The 20682-nt window shown below is 52.0% G+C and overlaps 3 protein-coding genes across 12 annotated transcripts; 1 reads left to right on the plus strand and 2 right to left on the minus strand.

Annotated features, from left to right (window-relative positions):
- The first annotated feature begins 78 nt into the window (after positions 1-78).
- KHNYN (KH and NYN domain containing) lies at positions 79-15118 on the plus strand. 7 transcript variants are annotated; one of them, XM_089907531.1, is made up of 8 exons: positions 79-275; positions 7469-7689; positions 8504-9624; positions 9783-9913; positions 9998-10094; positions 12714-12821; positions 13030-13131; positions 13671-15118. In XM_089907531.1, exons 1-8 carry the CDS (start codon positions 167-169, stop codon positions 13921-13923), a joined length of 2142 nt encoding a protein of 713 aa, XP_089763657.1. In that variant the 5' UTR covers positions 79-166; the 3' UTR covers positions 13924-15118. The 7 variants fall into 7 exon arrangements, 6 of the variants coding, with proteins under 6 accessions (XP_089763657.1, XP_089763653.1, XP_022409144.2 ...); XM_089907527.1 differs by lacking the exon at positions 79-275 and adding an exon at positions 6598-6678; XM_022553436.3 differs by lacking the exon at positions 79-275 and adding an exon at positions 6685-6813.
- On the minus strand, positions 1118-6307 carry CBLN3 (cerebellin 3 precursor). Of its 2 annotated transcripts, XM_089907540.1 has the most exons (4): positions 5319-6307; positions 4906-5025; positions 4445-4566; positions 1118-3350 (listed from the first exon to the last, which is right to left on the minus strand). In XM_089907540.1, the coding sequence occupies exons 1-4, from the start codon at positions 5616-5618 to the stop codon at positions 3227-3229; spliced, it is 666 nt and encodes a 221-aa protein (XP_089763666.1). In that variant the 5' UTR covers positions 5619-6307; the 3' UTR covers positions 1118-3226. The 2 variants fall into 2 exon arrangements, with proteins under 2 accessions (XP_089763666.1, XP_022409150.1); XM_022553442.3 differs by lacking the exon at positions 1118-3350 and having other exon boundaries at positions 3364-4566.
- A 1381-nt stretch (positions 15119-16499) lies between the features above and the next one.
- SDR39U1 (short chain dehydrogenase/reductase family 39U member 1) lies at positions 16500-19590 on the minus strand. Of its 3 annotated transcripts, XM_022553437.2 has the most exons (6): positions 19535-19590; positions 19121-19227; positions 18943-19025; positions 18446-18567; positions 17532-17675; positions 16500-17257 (listed from the first exon to the last, which is right to left on the minus strand). In XM_022553437.2, exons 1-6 carry the CDS (start codon positions 19548-19550, stop codon positions 16845-16847), a joined length of 885 nt encoding a protein of 294 aa, XP_022409145.2. In that variant the 5' UTR covers positions 19551-19590; the 3' UTR covers positions 16500-16844. The 3 variants fall into 3 exon arrangements, with proteins under 3 accessions (XP_022409145.2, XP_089763665.1, XP_089763664.1); XM_089907539.1 differs by lacking the exons at positions 18446-18567; positions 19121-19227; positions 19535-19590 and having other exon boundaries at positions 18943-19093; XM_089907538.1 differs by lacking the exons at positions 18446-18567; positions 18943-19025; positions 19121-19227; positions 19535-19590 and adding an exon at positions 17759-17816.
- Between the last annotated feature and the right edge of the window lie 1092 nt (positions 19591-20682).

Here is a 20682-nt window from a genome sequence, read left to right on the forward strand (position 1 = left end):
TAGCATATAAAGCTGAGGGTAACCATATATCTACCACTGTTTCCATATCCATCTGTTTTTTGTTTTAGACTTAAGAGACTTGAGTCTATTTAACTGCTACACAGAAGGAGTGAGTAGGGAGGGAGACACTGAACATACAGGAGGGAGGAGAGGAAAAGAAAAGAGTATGTTTCTAGGAAATGGAATTCAAGACTGGTGGATGAAGATAGCCGCCTTGACAGAAAAAAGGACACGACTTCTACTGAGCCAGACAGGAAGGAGAGATGAGAAGGAAGGTGAGTTTTCGGATGCGCTGCTGGGAAGGGTTCCTCCTGGGGCTTCTGCTTTCTCAGTGAAGCAGAAGGTGAAGAGTCTGCTGTCGGCAGCGGGGGCAGTTGGAGGAGTAAAAGTTTTAAGGAGAGAACAGAAGCCTTCAGTTGGATTCAGGGGAAGATGAGGAAAGAAACTGACAAAGGAAACCACAGAATTGCTTGGAGAATTGCTCCAGGGGTGGCTGGAGACCATGGATTTAGAGACACAGCATATCCTTCAGCAGGACTTTTCTCTGTAGCAATCAGCTGCCAGGGCGTGGGTGTAGGGAAGGCAGACAGTTGGATTCTATTCTTAGGATCCTTAGAGTCCTAGGAGATTTATGTGCCTGGAGAGGAACACTAGCCACCATCTGTGCTTTATTTATTGTTTAATTTATTTACTTCATAAATCTACTTAAGCAAAAAGTTGTCTCAACATTTAAACACTATATAACCAAGTCAAAATCTACACATTTTACAAATCAAATTATTTAAACATTGATTGCAAACTTAAATCTTCCTATACGTTTCAATCAAATCATCAGTATAATATGTCAGCTTCTCTAAAAGCATCAAGCGTTTTGGTAAAGCACACACATCTTACAAGGATTATAAAATTTTTTACACCTACTCTTATACTCATTATAAAAATGGGTTTGTAGACCCAAGAGAAGGACACTATCTCAGTTCAGACCAATTTTTGAATTTGGATATCCAAAAGAAGAATATTATCTCAGTGCAGATGAAGTTTTGAATTATTAATCAATGAATTCTTGGTTGGGACCTGGGAAATACTTTACCTTCTGAGATGATGAAAATCATGCTTACCTTATATATCACTGCAAATTTTCAAGTCTACACTTTTCCCATGGATTAGTGTATTGTAACTGGATGCCTTTTCTTTAAACGATGTCATCTTTAAGTTTAATGACTATGATATGCAGATGTCCCAGAGATGTCCATGCCCAAACCTCTTATGTTTAACGGTAAAGGGACATTTTCTACGTAATTAAAGTTATAGACCCTAAAATAGAGAGCTTATCCTGGATTATCTGTGTGGGCCCAATCTAATCACAAGAACCCTTAAAATCAGAGAATTTTTAAGGTCAGAGACGTGACAGAAGGGTAGGTCAGAGAGGTTCAGACTGTGAGAAGGACTTGGCCTGATGTTTTTGGCCCGGAGATTGATGGCAAGGAACCTCAATCCTACAACCATAAGGAACTGAATTCTGAATGAGCTTGGGAGTGGATTCTTCTACTTCAGTAAGGAAGGCAGCCCTTCCTACACCTTTCTTTTGACCTAATGAAACCCTGAGGAGAGAATCCAGTCATGCTCTGCTGGACTTCAGACCTACAGAAACTGTGAGATAATAAATAGGTCAAAGTTGTGTTAAGACACTACTTTGTGGTAATTATTACACAGCAATAGAAAAACTAATACAATAACTTTACTGACATTATTTACAAATTTATCTAGCTCATTTGCATTTTTACAAACTTCCCCAATATCCCCAATATTGTTGTTTTCCCCAGTATCCAGTCTCCTCTTCTTCCTTATTATATAACTCCTGACTTTTAGCTGGGCATAGCTGCCTGGAATAAAGACTGTATTTCCTAGCCTCTCTCCCTTGCCTGGTGTGGCTAGATATGACTAAATTCTAGCCAATGAGATGCAAACAGAACTGTTGGAGGTGCCTGTCAGAAAGCTTCTTTAAAAGGAAATGGGTGTGCCCTTCCTTCCTCCTTCCTGGGACTGTAAGAGTGATGTAATGGCTGGAGCTCAAGGAGCTATCTTGGGTCAGGAGGTGATATGCTAAAGGTGGTAGAACAGCAAGAAAGAAAACTGGGCTGTGGCGATCATAAAACTGCCATCCAACCCTGCAGTCTTTATTTGCAGATTCTTCTATGTGAGACAGAAATAACCTGCCATCTTGCTTAAGCCATTATTATTTTGGGTTTTACTGTTCCTGTAATCTCATTATAATTAGTAGGGTAGTATAGAGGCCCCCTTTCCCAAGAAATGAAGGATCATGTTTGAGCAGTTATCTTTTGGACGTTTGCCTAATTCATGTTCATGTAACACACTGTTGGAGCTTCTTTCTTCCTAGTTGTAATATATGACCAGATGGTGCCAATCAGTCTCTTTCATTTTTGGTACAGTTCCAACGTTTTCTGGAATTACTGAGAGCTCTCTGGATCCACCCCTCCCTACTTATGCAGATAAAGAAAAATAAATGCACCTTATGAATAGATATAATATCTGCTCTACTTATACTCTTCTACTTATCAAAATTAACTAAAAATATCCTATTATAGTCATACTTCTTCCCTCAGTATACTAACTACATTTTTGTACATTGTATAGTTACTTCTTCCTTTTTGAAAATCACAACAGAGTTGTGGATTTTAAAAATTCACCTTGTTCCAATTAACAATATTATTTTCCTTTTGATTATCAAATTGTCACAGAATGTCAAGTTGTGGAAGCCTATTAAAATTGGTTCCTTTGCCTTCTCAGCTCTACCCTACATTTAAGAAAGCACCTTTGCTTTTTGTCTTCACCAATAGGTTCCAGGCCTAGAGTTATTTATGACATGGAGCTATTCTCCAAGGGGCCTTGAGTCCTTTTAAAGGAGAATAATATTTGAGGCAAAGCTTCAGGTGCTAAGAATGAATGCATATCAGATTTTTTCCTGATGTTGTTTCTATGCTGCTTTAGTGACAAAATTTGAAAAAGTTATTTCTTTTGAAAACCACAGATTCACATTGGTATTTCCTATTTAACTCAGGCACTACCAAATGCTTTTTTATTTGACTCTGACATACAGTTTTACATTTATTTTCCCTACAGCATACCTGCTTGTATCCTGTAACCCCCGAACCCAGTTGTAATGTCGTGTTCTGTCTTTAGTGATCCTATAGGGTCTCACTGAGCATCATTCTCTAATTACTTTATTGATAGATTCATCCATGCTGGGCCAATGGGACAGAGAGGTGAGACAGAGTTTATAATACTGGCAGGAGAGTGGTTGAAAGGATGAATTACGGAATCCAAGGAATTTTAAGGAGGAGGATAAGACAACACAAATCAGGAGAAAGAAGAGCGGTTGTGGGATAGTGTGGGACAGGTACAGTGAAGGTCCCTGAGAGAGCTGGGAGGAAGGAGGTGGTGGTCAGAGCATGAAGTGATTGAACTTGAGACTACAAAGGTGGAGCAGTTCTAGGAGGGGGCCACGGTCATTGGCGTGTTCCATGCCTGGAGATCTACAGTTGCCCACGTGTGACCTACCTCCCCCTCCAGCTGCCGAAGGAACCTTTGTATGCCCACTCTCGGCCAAAGCAAACATACACACCCATGTCTTGGGTGGGGAGGTGAGGGCCAGAGTCCATCTCGGATCTTCCACAGATAGATGCGGGGCTCACCGTCGGCTGGCTGCCCCAATGTACGTGAAAAATGTATACTGTGTTCAGGCTGGGTGCATGCCCCCTTCCTGCCGCACCAGCCACAGGCTCTGGGCTGCTCTGTGGCCCTCCCCACAGTTCTGCTACTGGCTGAGTCTCCCTCCTGCTCTAGTCCACACAGTGCTGGCTCAGCTTCTGACTGTGCTGGCCGAGATCTGTGATGCTGGCACTCCTCACAGGAAGGAGCCTGCTGGGTATGCTGAGGCTGGTCCATCTGGTCCCCTGTAGGGGCCTGTCAGGCCCACCTGTACCACCTGTTCCCCAATAGCACTGAGCAGGAAGCTGGGTTGGAGTTGGGGGGACAGGAGGAGCAGAGTCTGCAAAGTAGCACAGGCCTCCCTACCTGCCAAACCCTGCCCTGATCCTAGGGCTGCAGGCAGAAAGAGATGCAGTGAGAGGCAACTGTGAGGGGCAGGTTAAGAGGGGCAGGTCCCGAGACACCAGAGCTCTACTCTTCACCTTGGATGTTTGGCACAGGGTCCCATGCAAGGACGTGGAATAATAAAGGCAGCCAGAGGGAGTCTCTCTCCTGCCCTGAAGATGCTACTTCTGGGGCAGGAGAGGGCAGAGGGCAGGGGTCAGGGGCCAGATTTCCTTCCTTGAAAGGCTTGAGTCCTCAGAGTGGGAAAATGAGGAAGCCAGAGAAGCTTGAATATTTCCAGCCACCCAGCAGGTTCCCTCGACGCAGGCGCAGAGATACCCGGTCCCCAGGGTCCAGGGGCAGTAGCACAGAGCTGGTGGCTGCCTCCCGGGTCACGTCTGGGTCGTTGGCAAAGGCCGAGATGACAGGCCATGCGTTCAGCATCAGGCTTACCTGGGGAGGGGAGCCCAGTTAGCACCTCTCCCTAGTCCTTGTCCCGGGACCCCCACTTTCCTGAGGGCTTCCTTCCTTCTCTGCAGCCCCAGAGGGACACTCTGGAACCTGGGAACGTGAGGCTCAGAGCAGCCTCCTGGGAGGGCTGAGAGGTGGCCGGTGTTGGACTCTGTGCCTCCTTCACAGTCTCTGCTAGGCGGGCCCTTTCCCGCCTTGCTCCTGGCCCCCCAGGATGCAGGCCAATGGAGGTCTGCCTGCGGATCCCCTGGGCTCCACTTATTTCCCCCTTCCCTTCCCCTCCTGAGCCGGGGATGGGACAGGGCCTAGGGTTCAGGTCACCTGCACAGTCTGGCGGTTGTACACCTTCACCACATGGAACCGGAAGCTGTAGACGCCCCGGACAGGGGCCACGAAGGAGCCTGAGGCCCGGTCAAAGCCACCGCCCTCGTTCACCAGGACCTGTGAGAAGCGACCCTACTGAGTGGGGCTTGGGGATGCCTGGGGCTCGGGGAAACCAGGATTGGGGGGAAGGGGCAGTGAGTAAGGAAAGGAAGGGGTGGCAAGTAGACCAAACAGGAGGAATGCACGGATTCAAAAGCAATAGTGAGAAAGGGCAAGGAGGGTGTGGTGGGAATGAAGGGAAGGGAGACGGGCAGAAGGCTTGGGGGCAACTGGCCACAGCAGGGCTGTTTCCTTAGCAGCAGAGTGGGTTTGGACAGTGATTCCAGGTCTTTGCAGGGTAGAGGGATTACCTGGTCGAAGTATATGGCTCCACTGGTGCCATTGCCGATCTCCCCTGCTGGCTCGTGGTGGTGGCTTCGGACTGCAGCAAATGCCACTCTTCCAGGGGGTGCCTCTCCCAGGGCTGCTCCCCCTGGTCCCCCTGCAGCAGCTCGGCTGGGCTCACAGACCACCAGGCACTCACCTTCCAGGAGGACTGGCTCTGTCCCCTCCTGGGCCCACCCTGTCCTCAGGGCCATAAGTGTCAGGGCCAAGGTCAGCCAGGGGCTGAGTGAGGGACCTGGTGGCCAGTGTCGCTTTGCTCCCAGCATGGTTGAGTGGCTCTGTGACCCACAAGCCTTCTCTGTCTGCTCCTTGGTTTTGTCCACCTCTCCTCCAGGCTCTCACCACCCCTCACGCTGCTTCTCAGCCCTCTCTGGGACTCATGGTCACCTGGTCTTGGCATCTCCCTCTCCATCCCTCTCTGTGCCCCACGACTCTGTCCTGCCTCTCACTCCTGCTGTCACTGCAGTTCCTGCCTCCTACTCCTGCTGTCACTGCAGTTCCTGCCTCCTCGGCAGGGCACAAAATGACAGCAGCTGGGCTCTGGGAGGGAGAGGAGAAATGAGGCAGCCATACAGGAGGGCTACAGCCAAAACCCCAGGGCAGCCCCTCCCGAGAGCATTGAAGGCTGGAACTGGGACGACAGAGAACATGGGTGTCTGTGTGAGACTGTGAATTCTTGTATGTGTATGTGTGTGTGTGCGTATGTGTGAGACAGCTCCTACAGCTCCTCCCCTCACTCCTCCCCTCTTCAAAATCCGTCGCAAGTCAGCAGCCCTCTTAGCAGCATCTTTTCCACCGTTGGAAAAAAGGGAGTGTCCTTGTGTTTTCCCCGCAATTGTTTTGGTGGAAAGTGCTTGGCCCAACAGTGTCACTGTCCTGTGACCCTGGGCCCGTCTCTTTCTTTCCTTGGTCTTCTATATCTTCATCCGAAGGGACTGCATTAGTCCGTTTAAGGCGCTCTTCACCTCCATCTCTCCACGAAGTGGTTCCTCATTCCTGAGAAACAACTGCGTGGAGCGATTGAAAACTCAGAAGAGCGCGGAGAAGAGCGTGACCCCGCAGGCTTGGAGCAAGAGCGGGCGAGTGGGCGGGGTCGGGGGGGGGCGAGTAGGCTGTGGGCGGGGCCGGGGGCGGGGACCCGGCTGGGGCCTGGGCCCGGGCCGAGGCTCCGGCCGCCGGCGGAGATCAGCCTGCAGCTGGCGGGGGCGGGCGCGCGCCGGGGCTCGGTGCAGGCCCAGCCCCGGGAGGGGCCCAGCTGACTCCGCCCCCGGCCAGGAAGTGACTCAAAACACTGTTCGTGATGTGGGGAAGAGAGGTCCCCGTTGGGTGAGGAATCGGGAAGGCCCGCCCAGATTCGGGCCCCCCGCCCTTCTTCCCTGGGCCGGGGGCGCGGGCGAAGCTGGGGCCGGCGGGCACCGAGCGGCGCCGGCGGGACTGAGGCCGCAGCGGGCGGCGAGGCGGGTAGGCGCGCTCTCCCCCGCGCCCGGGCCGCGGGAGCCAGAGGCCGCAGTGCAGAGCGCAGTCGGGGGGCGGCAGCCGCCAGTGGCTATGGGCGGGGCCCGGTTCGACCCCTGGGCCCCGCGTGGGGCTCGTGGCGCGACCGAGGGGTGCAGCAGACTGCGGAGGAAGGGGGAGGGGTGGGAGTGGCTAGAACCTTGGAAATGGCTGACAAGGGACCCAGAGGACAGCCCAGTTCAAGCCCTGGTGAGGATTCATCTTTAAGAGGCCGTCTTGGACCCGGAGATTGCAGAGACCCGGAGGAGAGGGACTCTTTCGTCACCTGTCCCCTCCTTCTGGCCTCCAGACCCAGCTGGATCTCCCCCCCCACCGCCCCGCCCCCGCTTCCTGCTCAGGGCTGTGGTCATTTTCCAAAGGCCACACACCCATCCCAGAGAGACAGCCTTGTTTATCCATGACTTGTCTCCGGAGAGAAGGCCCTTGTGTCCAGATAATCTGACATTCCCTCTCTATCCCCAGGCTGGACTGAAGTGCTGGTTACCTCTTGGGTTTACCAGTTTGGTAACTAGGTGCGACCTGTTGATAGCTGGTGTAGGCCAGGAGACCAAATTTGGGCTGAGGGGACATTGAGGCTCTGAGCTGCTTTCCCTCCTTCCAGGGCTGGGCGGCCAAGGAGCCATGCCTACCTGGGGGGCTGGCTCCCCGTCCCCTGACCGTTTTGCGGTGACTGCGGAGGCCGAGGACAAGGTGCGGGAACAGCAACCCCATGTGGAGCGCATCTTCAGGGTGGGGATGAGCGTCCTCCCGAAGGACTGTCCTGAGAACCCTCACATCTGGCTGCAGCTGGAGGGCCCCAAGGAGAACGCCAGCAGAGCCAAGGTGAACGCCTCTCCCTGACCCTTCTGGGAAAACAATGACTCCCTGCCCCAACGAGGCAGAAGAGAGGAGGGGCTGGGGAGGATCTCCACTCTTTGCTTGTCTCACCGGCCCTGAGCTTTGAGGAGCTTCCAGACTCTCTATTTGTCAAGAGTTTTGGTTTCATTTCTGCTGCGATGACCCAGATTCTGCCAGGGCTTGGAGATAAGTGACTCAGTTCAAATCAGTTTTTACTCTTTGGGAGAGAAGAGATAATCTGGTTGGGCAGGCAGGCCCCACCAAGGAATTCACTGTGGGGTGGGAGGCCACACTGATTCCTTTGGAGTTAGTCAGGACTTACAGTAAGGCACGACCAAATACCATCCGTGTGGTCCTAGTTTGTTTCTTTATCTATAAAATGTGAATAATAACAGTACCCACCTCACTGAACTTATTGTGAATTAGATAAAGCATGTAAAGCGTGAGTTCGGTACAAGTTGTCAATGATTGTTATGATGGAAATATACAACACGCATACACACACATAAATGTTTAGAAGAGACAGCCTTTTAACCAATTAACTATAACAGTTTCTTAAGTTGAGGCAAGTTCTACATGGAAATTCAGCCACAGGCTGTCATCTGAAAAGGTAAAGAAGTGAGTTTCTCGCTCCCCTCTTAACCACCACGTTTTTCAAGATCTGTAGGGCTCCATTGCTTTCCTCAGGCATCCTGGAGCTCAGAGGAGAGCAGCGGCCCCGAAGGAGCTATTGGGCCACTTAGGATTCCAGCAGTCTCTTTCTTTTTTTCCTACCTCCCCTCCCCACCTTTTCCCCCAGGAGTACCTGAAGGGTCTCTGCAGCCCAGAGCTACAGAATGAAATTCACTACCCACCCAAACTGCACTGCATCTTTCTGGGAGCCCAGGGCTTCTTCCTTGATTGCCTGACTTGGAGCACATCAGCCCACCTGGTGCCGGGGGTGCCCGGCTCGCTGATGGTCAGCGGCCTGACCGAGGCCTTTGTCATGGTCCAGAGCCGAGTGGAGGAGCTGGTGGAGCGGCTGAGCTGGGACTTTCGGCTGGGGCCATCCCCTGGAGCCTCTCAGTGTGCTGGAGTGCTGAGAGAATTCTCTTCTCTGCTGCAGTCCCGGGGGGATGCCCACACAGAGGCCCTGCTGCAGCTGCCCCTTGCTGTCCAGGAAGAACTGCTGAGCCTGGTGCAAGAGGCATCCAGGGGGCAGGGGCCCCAAGCATTCCCGTCCTGGGAGTGGGGGAGCCCAAGTCTAATGGGTGCTCAGCACCAGGGAGTCAGGAGTCCCCTGAGTGACAGCAGGGAGTCTCTGGACACAGGACCTGCAGGGTGGCAGGAGCCAAGGGGAGAGAGAAGTGCTATGGAGAAGGAGGGGACAAAGCACGGTGGTCCCAGGGAGATGGATTTGGGGTGGAAGGAGTGGCCCGGGGAAGAGGCCTCGGAGAGACAAGTGGCCTTCAGGCCACAGTCAGGAGGAGGAGAGGCAGGGCAGGCAGTGCCTCTGAAAGGGAAGGCCCTGGGGAAGGAGGGGGTGCCTCAGGAAAGAGGAAGGTTCTGGGTCCAGGGCGCGCCTCCTGGCACCCAGGGCCCGTGTCAGAAGGCAGCCCAGCTCCGGGGAGCCTCCCTCCTGCAGCGGCTCCATAATGGGGAAGCCTCACCTCCAAGAGTGCCCAGCCCCCCACCAGCGCCTGAACCCCCTTGGCACTGCGGAGATCGAGGGGACAGAGGAGACAGGGCAGACAAGCAGCAGGTCGTGGCTCGAGGTCGGGGGTCTCCGTGGAAACGAGGCACCCGGGGGGGTAATTTGGTGACTGGCACACAGCGTTTCCAGGAGGCCCTCCAGGACCCTTTCACCCTGTGCCTTGCCAACGTGCCAGGCAAGCCAGACCTCCGCCATATTGTCATCGATGGCAGCAACGTGGCCATGGTGTGAGTACCTGGTGGGGCTGAGCGTCCTGGGGAGGGGGATGAGATGACGAGATGGGCAGTTGCATTCACCTTGGGGATATGTGAGAAGTGGGGGGCAGTACAGCCAGGCTGCCAGGCCCCCCTGGGGGCCCCAGAATGCTGACCCCTTTCCACTGCAGGCATGGCCTCCAGCACTACTTCTCCAGCCGGGGCATTGCCATTGCTGTGCAGTACTTCTGGGACCGTGGCCACCGCGACATAACTGTCTTTGTGCCTCAGTGGCGTTTCAGTAGGGACTCCAAGGTCAGAGGTGAGTTGGGACTGGTCTTTTGTGTCCGGGGATGGGCCCTGCTTCCACCTTGAGGATAACCCCATTGTGCTCCTCTTTCTCTAGAGGGTCACTTCCTGCACAAGCTGTATTCCCTCAGCCTGCTCTCCCTCACTCCCTCCCGGGTCTTGGATGGCAAGAGGATCTCTTCCTATGACGACAGGTACTTGCTTCTTTCTTGGTCACAGGCTGGATATTCAAGGAGCCAAGTGGGAGACTGAGGGAGAGACAGAAGCTCCTGACCCTTCACACTGTCTGTAAGCCTGAGTCGTGGGACAAGGGTCAGTTCTCCTCCATGTGCCCCTGTGATTGGGGAGGTAAACCTGCCCTGCAGGCAGGATGAGATGGATGGTGGACAGCTCTGTTTGTCCACTCATCCTTCACTTTTCACTCATCAAACTGAAGGATGCCTCATATTTATATAGTGTCTTACTGTCTAGAAAATACTGATTTAATGGAAAGATGGGAAAGCCAATGACATGAATAGCTGACAAATGCCTCTTACAACCTAGATGTCCAAACACATAGAGAAATTCCCCAACCTTCTGGAGAAACCAGAATGTTCAAAATAACGATAAATGAAGAAACACATTCCATGCGTAATAAGACTGTACAAAACATGGTATAATAAAAGACAGTGAAAGATCACTGGTCTTAGAATTTGCAGGTCTGGATTTGAGTCCCAGGTTGCACAGTCGTTGACTGTGGAGTCTCTTAGTGGATTAATCTCTTTGTCTCAAGGTCCTCTTCCATTTATTCATCCTCCTTGTGAATGTGAAAAGAAGCTAAGGTATGTTTTGTCTCACTCAAGGTGCTGGGCAGGAGGGCAGTGATATTCCTTAGTTTTTCATGGATCCAATCAAGTGTGGCAGAGGGCCTACCTCTTGTACAGAAGTGGAGACGCAGAGTAGGAGTAGTTAATTTTCTTGGCAAAGGCTATGAAGTAGCAAAGGGAAAATGAGAACTTAAAGCTGCTAGCTGGTTTAACTGAAAAACACGGGGCACATTCCTTCCCCAGTGTGCACACAGTGTGGGAGATGGGCGGATTTTAAAAGCTAACTAACCGATTTAAAAAAACTAGTGACAAGTTCTTTATTCTCTAGGATTTTCGGTTTTAAATTAAAAACAAGTTTCCAAACTGAAGTGATTATATATTTTGTTTTTTCAAATACTTAGCTCTTACTCCCTAACAGGAAAATGGTATTCTACAAAAAGTTCACGTTCTCCCGATGCTATTCTGTTTTATGTCTAGATTTCACAGGTTATCTGCGCTATGGAATCTTCTTTACACGCCAGCACTGACACAGTTAAAACTGAAGGTTGAGTCAGTTGTAATACATTTTGAAGGCACATGTCTGTACAGTGGTGTACATCCTGATAGGCAGACAGCACAATATGAATTTGGAATTTTGCCTAGTTACAGTGAAAAACACAGTGGCACGTAGCACAGGCCTACTGAATACTGCGGAACAACGTATGATGTAATGTGATAATAGTAAAATATGCGTAACTTGAAAATACCTCTTGTACGTTATATGATACCATATACATTTTTATGTCATCTTCTTAATTTGTTTCCCAGACAGAAACTCAGAACCAGACACCTGTCACACCGAATCCTGATTACTAGTCCCCTCTATACCACAGTGTCTTTCAAATACTGACTGCCTGCTTAGTACTAGGTGCGTGGCCTGCCAAAGGAAGCAGGAATGCAGGGAATCAGGGAAGACCTGATTCTCGACTTCAGAGAGCCCAAAGAAAATGTAAACCAACAGTACAGAATGGAGAGGAAAGGGATCCCCCTTCTGGCTGGGGATCTGTGGGAAGAGAAAGCTTTGAGAGCTTTTGTTGATTGATTGACAAGGACATGGGATGCGTTGGAGCTCTAGGTTTTAAACCTGTTAAAAAGGACTCACCTCATGAGTCCTACCCCAGTCCTGTGGAATCAGAATTACTAAAGTGGGGCCCAGGCATCTATTTTTTTAAAGTTCCCCTGGTGGTTCCGTTCATCACTGAGGTTGGGGAAGCACCTTCCAGATGGAGGGAATAGTTTGAGAACGATGGAAGTCGGACAGCACGGGGCATGTTTGAGGAACAGGGTGTAATCTGATCATTGATTTTGGCAGGAGCTGAGTACAGCAGGGAGTATGGGGTGAGATAAGGCCATAAGAGTGGCTTGGAGCTGGGTTCTAGATGGCCTTGGCTGCCAGGCCTGGACATGTGGAAATATTCGGTAGATAAAGGGCAAGTTTGGAAGACTTTTGTGTAGGAAGAGCATATTCTCTTGGGGGAGGTCAGGAGAGACTGGAGGGTGGTACGTGGCTGGGGGCAGGGGACCCCCTCACCAGGAGGCTATGCAGTAGTACCATGCTTGCAATGTCCGGGTAGCTCAGATGGTAATGGTGGGACTGGAAAAGAAGGAAGCAGAGTGGAAAGCCTTTCAGAGGAGGAGCATGGTGGATCTGTGACTGATTCATGGGGGCACGGTGGAAGAAGACAGAGCCAGAGCCAGATCTTTCTGTTTCATGCTAATGAGGCACAAAGTGTTGAGTGGAGGATTGTGGTGACTTGAGGGGATGCTATTGGGGAACCACGATGGATTCATCTTTCATGAGTTTCCTTTCTAACCCGTGGCACCTGTATGCAGTCAGTCACCTGGGGGCTGGATCAAGGTGAGGGGGCCAGAACTCCATCACCGGAAGTGGGTCACGGGAGTCGATAACGCTCTTTGGGGTTGGGACCTTGGAGAGTCCCAATATGGCGGCCGTGGTTTTCGTGACAGGTTCATGGTGAAGCTGGCTGAAGAGACCGATGGGATCATTGTCTCCAATGACCAGTTCCGGGACCTGGCAGAGGAGTCTGCGAAGTGGATGGCGATCATTCGAGAGCGGTGAGGGAGCCCTCCCCTGAGCACAGGGCACGGACTCAGACCTTTCTCTAAAACCAGCTCTGCTCTGCCACCGGGTGAGGACTCTGGGAAGGGGCTGACATTGCTTTGCGAAGGATGGTAGCTGGCAGCTTCTGATGGTGTTGGTCTTAACTGTCCGGGAGGTGGGCAAAGGCCCCTCTGTGACCACACATTCTCTGTGCCCATCCAGCCTGCTGCCCTTCACCTTCGTGGGAAACCTCTTCATGGTGCCTGATGACCCACTGGGGCGAAATGGCCCCACACTGGATGAGTTCCTGAAGAAGCCGGTCAGGTAATGCCTCAGACTCTCCTAGGCAGCCCTAGCTTTTGCTCTGCAGGAGCCTTGCAGGCCTGGAGAATTGGGGGAAGAATGACCTCAATCTGGGCCAGCTTTATTCTGTAGTAGTTCAAGTTGCCTTGGGCTTGGCCCAAGGAATCCTGACTCAGACCCTCCTGGCTGGGAGGGAAGCTCCTGTTTCCTGTTTTCCCTAATCAGTGTGTTGGACGGAGTTATTTGGAAGGTGCTTGCTTTTACTTATGGCCAGCTGCATTGAGCATGCCCTCTGTTGGACATAAAGTGATTAATTTATTAGACTAGAACTAGATAGTGGCAGGTTCACCTTCCAGGTTCCGAAGGAACAGGCCATCTTCCCTTCAGAAGTGGGTTGATACTGCCCCTCAGTGGTCAGTTTCTGGAACTTCAGGGTCACTCCCCAGAGCCCAGACTAGGCAGGGCAGTTGACTGGGAGTGGAGAGCAGGGAGGCCCACTGGGCTCTCACCTCCCTCGAGGATGCTCATCAGTTCTTCCTGTTCCCTCTGCTTCTTCCCAGGGCACAGGGGTCTTCCAAGGCGCAGCATTCTGCCAGGGGCTTCACAGAACACAGTAGTCAGCAGCAGGGGAGAAGAGAAGAGGAGAAAGGCAGCGGTGGCATTCGGAAGACGCGGGAGACAGAGCGGCTCCGGCGCCAACTGCTGGAGGTGTTTTGGGGCCAGGATCACAAGGTGGACTTCATCCTGCAGCGGGAGCCGTACTGCCGGGACATCAACCAGCTCTCTGAGGCCCTGCTCAGTCTCAACTTTTGAGCCTCACCTGTCTGAGCGACTGCCACCCCGTCAGCTCCAGCCTCATCCAGCTCAGCTCATTCTGTGAGGGTCCCTCTGCTGCTCAGACCCTGACCCAGTCTCACCCTGAGTTGGTGCTTGTGTCAGGGAAGCACCAAGGAAGCGCATTCGTGTGTGGGGAATGCTCTTGCCTGGGGCACTTTGGGGACAGGTCTGTAAGGTGACCTGATCTCATCTTGAGTCAGGACCTCAACCAGCTCTCAGGAGGTTCTGCTCAGCCTTAACTTCTTAACCTTGCTTTATGCAGGGTTTCTGTAGGGAATGGGGGCTGCTGGGAAGGGTGGGTCTCGGAGATGGGGACTGTCGGCCCCTCCTCCACGCTGAGCTGGGGATGGAGGCTAGGGTGGGTGGGAGGGGAATGTAGAACAGGTGGCCAGGAAGCTAAGCCTTTCCTCCTCCTGGCTGCTGCTCTGATGGCCAGAGGACAGGACGAGTCCCAGGCCTGGCTGGGCTCCTGGGCGCATCAAAGGGAATGCTGGGCCCTGGAAAGGCTAGTGTTATGGGGTCTGGGTCACAGTGGGGCAGCGGGGAGCTGGTGGAGAAGGCAGAGGGAGACTTGGCTTCTGGTCTCAGCTATGCCTGCCTGTGACCTTGATTGATCTTGGTCTTTACTTCCACCTACAAGTCAGGGGTAAAAAAGCCTGTTGGGAGGAGAGATGAGAACGTGGAGGAAAGCTCCTTGGAGGAAAGGTACTTGGACCAAGCCTCAGGTGTGTCTGTCTGTGGTTGCACAGGCTTCCTAACCAAAACCTCACTTTTAGAGAGCTGAGGGTCCTCTGTCCCCAGGACCTGTGCCCTAGATGTTTTAATACTGCATCCTCAGTATAATGTGCCCTATAATGGCTGCGTCCCTTTTGGGCAACCCCCCCCCCAAATCCACATTTACAAAACGGTTAATTAGGGGTGACTGTTTGCATTACCAGAAAACTCTCAGGGTTCCTTCCTATCAATGGCAGCTCTCCTGTTGCATTCAGGTGTTTGTTTACAGTTGAACGAATGTGTCAGAAAGTCCGCAGTCCCCGGTTAATGCACTTGCTCGAGCGTTGAGCAGTCACCAAACCAGCGAAGCCATGTTCTGCAAGCAAAACGTTCATGTGACCTGACCCTAGCATCTTCTTTACAGAACATATATGTTGCATAAAGCGAGACCCACTTCTGCTCTGTGTGTGCGTGTATGCGGATGGGAGGGTTTATAGAGTTTGTATCTAGAGGAACCAATCTGGAAAACGAAAATTGAAGAATCAGAGTCAGAAGGTACTTGACTGGCCACCAGACCAGCTGCTGTCACCTCAGGACATTCTCTTTCCTCCTTGATTCCTACAGGTCATTGTCCTGTATCTGCTTGAAATCCTCCTGTACCAGGGAATTTACTACCTCCGAGGCAGCACATCCATCCGTGGACAGTACTAGTCGGTCCTTCCTTTAGTGCATCCCCAAATATGCTTTTCTGTTACTTCTACCTTTGAGGCCAGTCATTCCATCAGGAACAGTACAGAGCCAGTCAACTTCCTAAAGAGTCCAAAACCAGATAAAGAAGTGAGACAGGTGTTCCTGGATTCTGTGCTGTCTGGGCCCTGCAGCAAGTCCCTGGACATGGCCCTCTTTTTAGGCTGATTTCTGTTCCCTGAGTGGCACAGGGAGTTGAAATCACCCCAGATCCTTGTATCAGCAACTAGCATGTGGAGCTGAACGATGATGGAGAGGGTCCTAGGGTCCCAGTGTCTTTGCCCCTCCCCATTGGTGAGGTCCACCACTACACTGCACTGAGCTGGGCTGGGGGCAGGCGAGTTGGAGAGGCTAGTCGGGGTGGTAACAGTGATTCAAAGACAACCCATAGTCCCCTCAGAAGAAAGGAGATTGGTTATTATGGCCTGAATTGGGGGCTAGGGGAACTGCTTCTGATCAAACTGTGGCAGAAACCAGGGTCGAGAAAAAGCGAGAGGCTCCTTGATGAATACTTGGGATTCTTCTTCCCTGAAAGGATTGAGTTTGTAACTTTTGATAGGTTCCTTGTACCTTTCACTTTCAATGCTGGTGGGTATGCAGTGGGCTCGAGGTATCTTCTGCCCTTTTGTGCTAGGGATCCTGGTTGACTTAAGTGGCCCCAGTCAGATGAGAGGCAAGTCCTTATCTTTTGACAGTCCTAAGCTTTGCACAGCTTTGTCCTGCTGCAGCCTGATGAACTGGGGCCAGTGTGTGATTGCTTTATCAATTCACGGCTGTTCAGTGACAGACTAAAGGCTGTCCTGGACTTGGACCTTGTCCCTTCCTCTGCTGGCATCCTAACGGCGCTGCGTGAAACAAGTATGCAGGGTGACCACAGAGCCCACTGGAAATGGATCACCGTTCTTCTTGCCTCTACTTTTGTCATAACCTCGTGCCTCAAATTTGTTGCCAACTCTTTTGGCAATGGAGGGACCAAGAAGGGAGATGTTGCACATTATAACTTTCAAAACCCCATGTAAAGTAAAGGGTCTCCTAGGATGGCACTCCTTGAAATAAATTTCAGAACCTAGGCCAAAGAGATGAGCTGAAGCTAGTGAGATAATTTATCTTTATTGCCTAAACTGCGGAACATTCTCTACACAGCAAAAAGGAGAAATGGGCCAGGAACAGGACATGCAGGGAAACCAAGCTTGGGAATTTATTTAGGAGCAGTTGAAGAGGTTAAGGTCCCAACTCGATGAGACTGCAGCCTTGAAACAGCGGACAGTCTCTCAGTTAAATAAGGTGTGGCAACAGGACAATGGGAAAGAAAGAGGACTCCCTAAGAACCAGATGGTTTCAGGTTTCAAGCAGAGGAGAACCTGAGCTCATTGTTTCTCGTTAGGAAAGCCCCCGCTGAGGGACAGGCCTCAGGCCCTTCCTTGAGCCTCCCCCACCTAGGCTATGACTTCCTTCAAGGCTGCCGCCAGCTCTGGGAAGGAATACTGGTAGCCAGCAGCCAGTGTCCGCCTTGGGACTACCTTCTGGCCCTCCAGCAGCATGACGGCACGTTCTCGCCCAAAGACAGCTTGTACCACCGTGCTGGGGAGAGGGATGAGGGCTGGGCGGCCCAGGGCTGCGCCCAAGGCCCGGGCAAACTCAGCGTTGGTAGTGGAGGAGGCTGGAGCCACTCCGTTCAGGACCCCTTGCACGTGGCTTGCTTCAAGGGCGTGGGCTAGGATTCCTGCCAAGTCTCTGATGTGAATCCAGGGGAAGAACTGGTGGCCTGAGCCGATGGGGCCCCCCAGGCCCAGGCGGAAGGGCAGCAGCATGTGACCAATGGCACCGCCTCCACGGCCCAGCACAACCCCTAGAGCGGGCAAGAAGGACGGTACAGGAAGGCCCCTTAGCCTCCAGGCAGTCCCACTCTTCCTCCCTGCTTCCCCTTCCTCACCTTTTCCCCATGCTGACTGCTCTGTGGCAGGCAAGGGGTGTGGCTCTCTTTGGGATGTCCCGCCCTCCCACCTGTAGGTTAGCTAGAAGTGGAGGCATCCTCTGTAAGCCCAGCTCCCCTTATCCCCCCACCCTCCCAGCCCAGAGAAGGCATTCCAACCGTGTCTGATACCCAGGGCCCTGGTTCTCACCGGAGCGCACCACCACTTGGCGTGTAGAATCTCCAGGAAGCCTCGCTGCAGCTTCCCATTTGGTTACAAGGTTGGAGAAAAAGTCAAAATCCCCTCCTGGGCTGTCCTCATCGTACTCGGCAGTCAGGCTGGGCTGGTAGTAAGCTGCCGGTGGAACAGCACTTGTTTGCTCTGCGTGTCCTTGGTCCTGTCTGGCCCTTTGCAGTCAAGGCTCCCCTTGGCCTCACCCTCCTTGGCCCTTGGGATCTCCCCACGGGAACTCAGAGCCATGGATATTTTCCCCTTGACCTTCTCCATGAGCTGATCTGTTCCGGCCCTGGAGTCATTCTTATCTTTCGTTATGGGGCTAAGCTGAGGTGCTAGAGTGAGAAGCTAAGAATAAAGACTTGGGTGCCAGACTGCCTGAGTTTTAATCTCAGCTCCACCATTTATTAACTCTGACTAAAGGCAAATTACATAACGTCTCTGTGCAGAATTTTTGCATCTTTAAAATGGGAATAATAGTACCTACTGCATAGGTTTCTTGTAAGGATTAAATGTAATATGTGCAAATCACTTAGAATAGTGGCGTGTGTGTGTGTGTGTGTGTGTGTGTGTGTGTATTTGTTATTTGGTCCCAAAGGTAAAATACAAGAATCAAGAATTCTGTTCCTAAAGAAATGTGCTATAAGAAATAAGGGACCTGGAAGTAGGTGGGACTTTCCCTGGCACTGGGAGCAGTGCCACTCCCTTCACTTTCTCTGAGGTCCCCATTTCTCAGTGAAAGTACACAAAAGTCAGGAGAAATATGCATGGAATGAGGGCCTAGGTAGATCCCATGCTTGGAAAAGACCAGCACTCTGGGGCCTGAGCTGCTCCTCACTGTGCTCCCTCCTTTCCCTGGCTAGTCTAAGGGTTGGTGGTGTGGGACATACCTACACCTGTGACTAAGACCCAGACCTGGGGGGATTGTGGGGCTTTGGCAATGGCTCTAGCCAGCATTTGGGTGGTCTCCAGGCGGCTGCTGAGAACCTCTTTTTGGAAGGCTTCATTCCACCTGCAGGAGAAACAGGGGAAATAAAATGCCACTAAATACATGTACATACCCTTCCTTTCCTCTCTTTCCCTGGGGCCCATCCATATCCGTTTCTAATAAAACCCTGCATTGCAGCTTAGAGGAATGGTCCATCTTTTCTGTAGAAGGAAAAGGCACATCTACTTTGGGCATCCTGAGTGGGGAGCAAGGTCCACCAGCTGAGCGGGAAGAAGGGCAAGTGGCTGTGGAGGAGTGGGGGTGGGGGAACGAGCAGTCCGGTATACGGGCTAAGTTCTCAATCTGGCAGTCCCATTCTCCACAGCTCACAGGTAATCCTCAGAGTCGGCCCTCTCCTCCCTCTGCTCCGAAGGATGTCAGCTTCAGGGCCCGGCTGACCTGCGGAGAGGGTTGAGGATGTTCTCTCCCGCCAGATTGACGGCGGCATCGCAGCGGGGCAGCCCCGACGTAGCGAGCTCATCCTGTTGGAGAAAGCACACAGTGCCCGCGAGTCCTCGCCCTGCGCCACCAAACTAGGCCCCACCCCACCCCCCATGCTTCCAGAATTTGGACATACCCACGTGATCCGACCGGCCCCTGGCTTTCGGGAGACCAGCGTCACTTCGTGGCCCCTGGTCTTCAGCAGCTGGGTTAGGGCTGTCCCAATGAAGCCCGTTCCGCCACCTGATCAGAAAATGAGAGGTGTTTATCCTCCCGGGGGCGCCTTCCGTCCCCACGTGGCCCCCTCTTCCGGTGCCCTCCCATCTGACGCCAGACTTCTCCCCTCCTCGCCCCCTCCCCGCGATGCAGAGGTGACACAGGTCACAGAGTTTAGGGAGATTCGGCTTCTAAGGCTCTGAGGCCAAGGCCAGGTTGCCTGTGCACGAGACGGTGCCCTCTCTCAGAAACGGCCTCCTAGCCCTCAATTTCTGGCTATGTTTTCTTTGTATAAACCGGCCTCCTCCCACTCCCCCTTCCTGCCCTCCCTCACCCACAAGAACCCTCATAGCGACCAGGACCTAACGCGCCTGCGCAAGATTTAGAGTCCACCTCTAGGACGACTGCAGCCTTTCTGCGCATGCGTCTTTCGGGAAGCGCCCTCCACTTGTGGGGCGGGTAGGACTGGGCGTGGTCCTGCCTGGCGACCCGGAAGAATTCGTAGTGAACGCTGTACGTTTCACTGCAAGGAGAGGCGGGGATCTTGGCAAGGAGGCCGGGGGGTGGGGAAATAGACTGAGGGGGCGGGGAAAGAAGGGGAGGAGGCGGAAGAGGGAAGGTTTTAGTGTAGAAAAAACCTTTGACCTAAACCCGAAGCTGTTCAGTCCTCCGAATTATGGCTGTCTCTTCAGTTTGGTGGATACGTAGTACAAGAGAATCCGTCCAGAGGTACAATGGATTTCTCCCTACCCGGCCTATTATTTCACCTTTTCTTCTCCCTGTTCCGGCTCCTTCCTGTCGGCATTTAAACGTTCTCAAGATCCCCTCGACTTAAAATAACCCTTCTCCAGCCCTCTTCCTCCGCTAATGTCCTATCTTTCTCTTCACCTTCATAGCCAAACTTCTTAAAAGAGTGGTGTCCATTTTCTACTTCTACTTCACATCCATCTGGCTTTGCCTTTATCATTCATTGCCCCTCTCGCCAATATCACTGATTTCCCACGTGTCACCAAAACTAACGCCTAGTTTTCAGTCGTTTTTCTTGACCTCTGTATCACTGGACACTTGCTGACTCCTCCCTCCCTTTGGAAATGCTCTTTTCTCGGCCTCAAGGAAAGCCACACTCTCTTCTGGGTCTTTCGCCCAGCTTTATTCAGTCTGTGTTGCTTGCTCCACCTCCTCTAAGGTCTTACAATGTTGATATTCCTCAAAGCTGGGTCCTACGGATCTTTCTTTCTTCCCATTGTGCACTTTCTCCCAAGAATCTACCTCGGTGAATTCGGTTACCAGCTTTTTCAAAGAAGACTTCCCGAATCGCCTATGAACTATAGGAGAGCCTCAGCGCTCCTGAATCCTATAAAAACTTCCCACTGGATATATCTTCTTGGAGATCTAAAACACTTTTGATTTTACTTACTAAATATCTCCCAGATCCATGTATTTCTATCTCTGCCACCATGACTGTTCTTCAAGTTATTATCC

This window comes from Delphinapterus leucas, chromosome 2 (assembly GCF_059928025.1).
Source record: "Delphinapterus leucas isolate spDelLeu-1000000601 "Yukka" chromosome 2, BTC_Dleu_Yukka2, whole genome shotgun sequence".
NCBI lineage: Eukaryota > Metazoa > Chordata > Mammalia > Artiodactyla > Monodontidae > Delphinapterus > Delphinapterus leucas.

Coding starts and splice junctions, on each gene's coding strand:
- KHNYN (XM_089907531.1), top strand. CDS start 167: ATGTTTCTAGGAAATGGAATTCAAGACTGGTGGATGAAGATAGCCGCC. Junction 276..7,468: donor AAGGAGAGATGAGAAGGAAG/GTGAGTTTTCGG, acceptor CCCTCCTTCCAG/GGCTGGGCGGCCAAGGAGCC. Junction 13,132..13,670: donor TTCCTGAAGAAGCCGGTCAG/GTAATGCCTCAG, acceptor GCTTCTTCCCAG/GGCACAGGGGTCTTCCAAGG.
- CBLN3 (XM_089907540.1), bottom strand. CDS start 5,618: ATGCTGGGAGCAAAGCGACACTGGCCACCAGGTCCCTCACTCAGCCCC. Junction 5,026..5,318: donor GAGCCATATACTTCGACCAG/GTAATCCCTCTA, acceptor CGCTTCTCACAG/GTCCTGGTGAACGAGGGCGG. Junction 4,567..4,905: donor ACAACCGCCAGACTGTGCAG/GTGACCTGAACC, acceptor TCCCCTCCCCAG/GTAAGCCTGATGCTGAACGC.
- SDR39U1 (XM_022553437.2), bottom strand. Junction 19,026..19,120: donor GGGCCGGTCGGATCACGTGG/GTATGTCCAAAT, acceptor TTTCTCCAACAG/GATGAGCTCGCTACGTCGGG. Junction 18,568..18,942: donor ATCCTCAACCCTCTCCGCAG/GTCAGCCGGGCC, acceptor TTTCTCCTGCAG/GTGGAATGAAGCCTTCCAAA.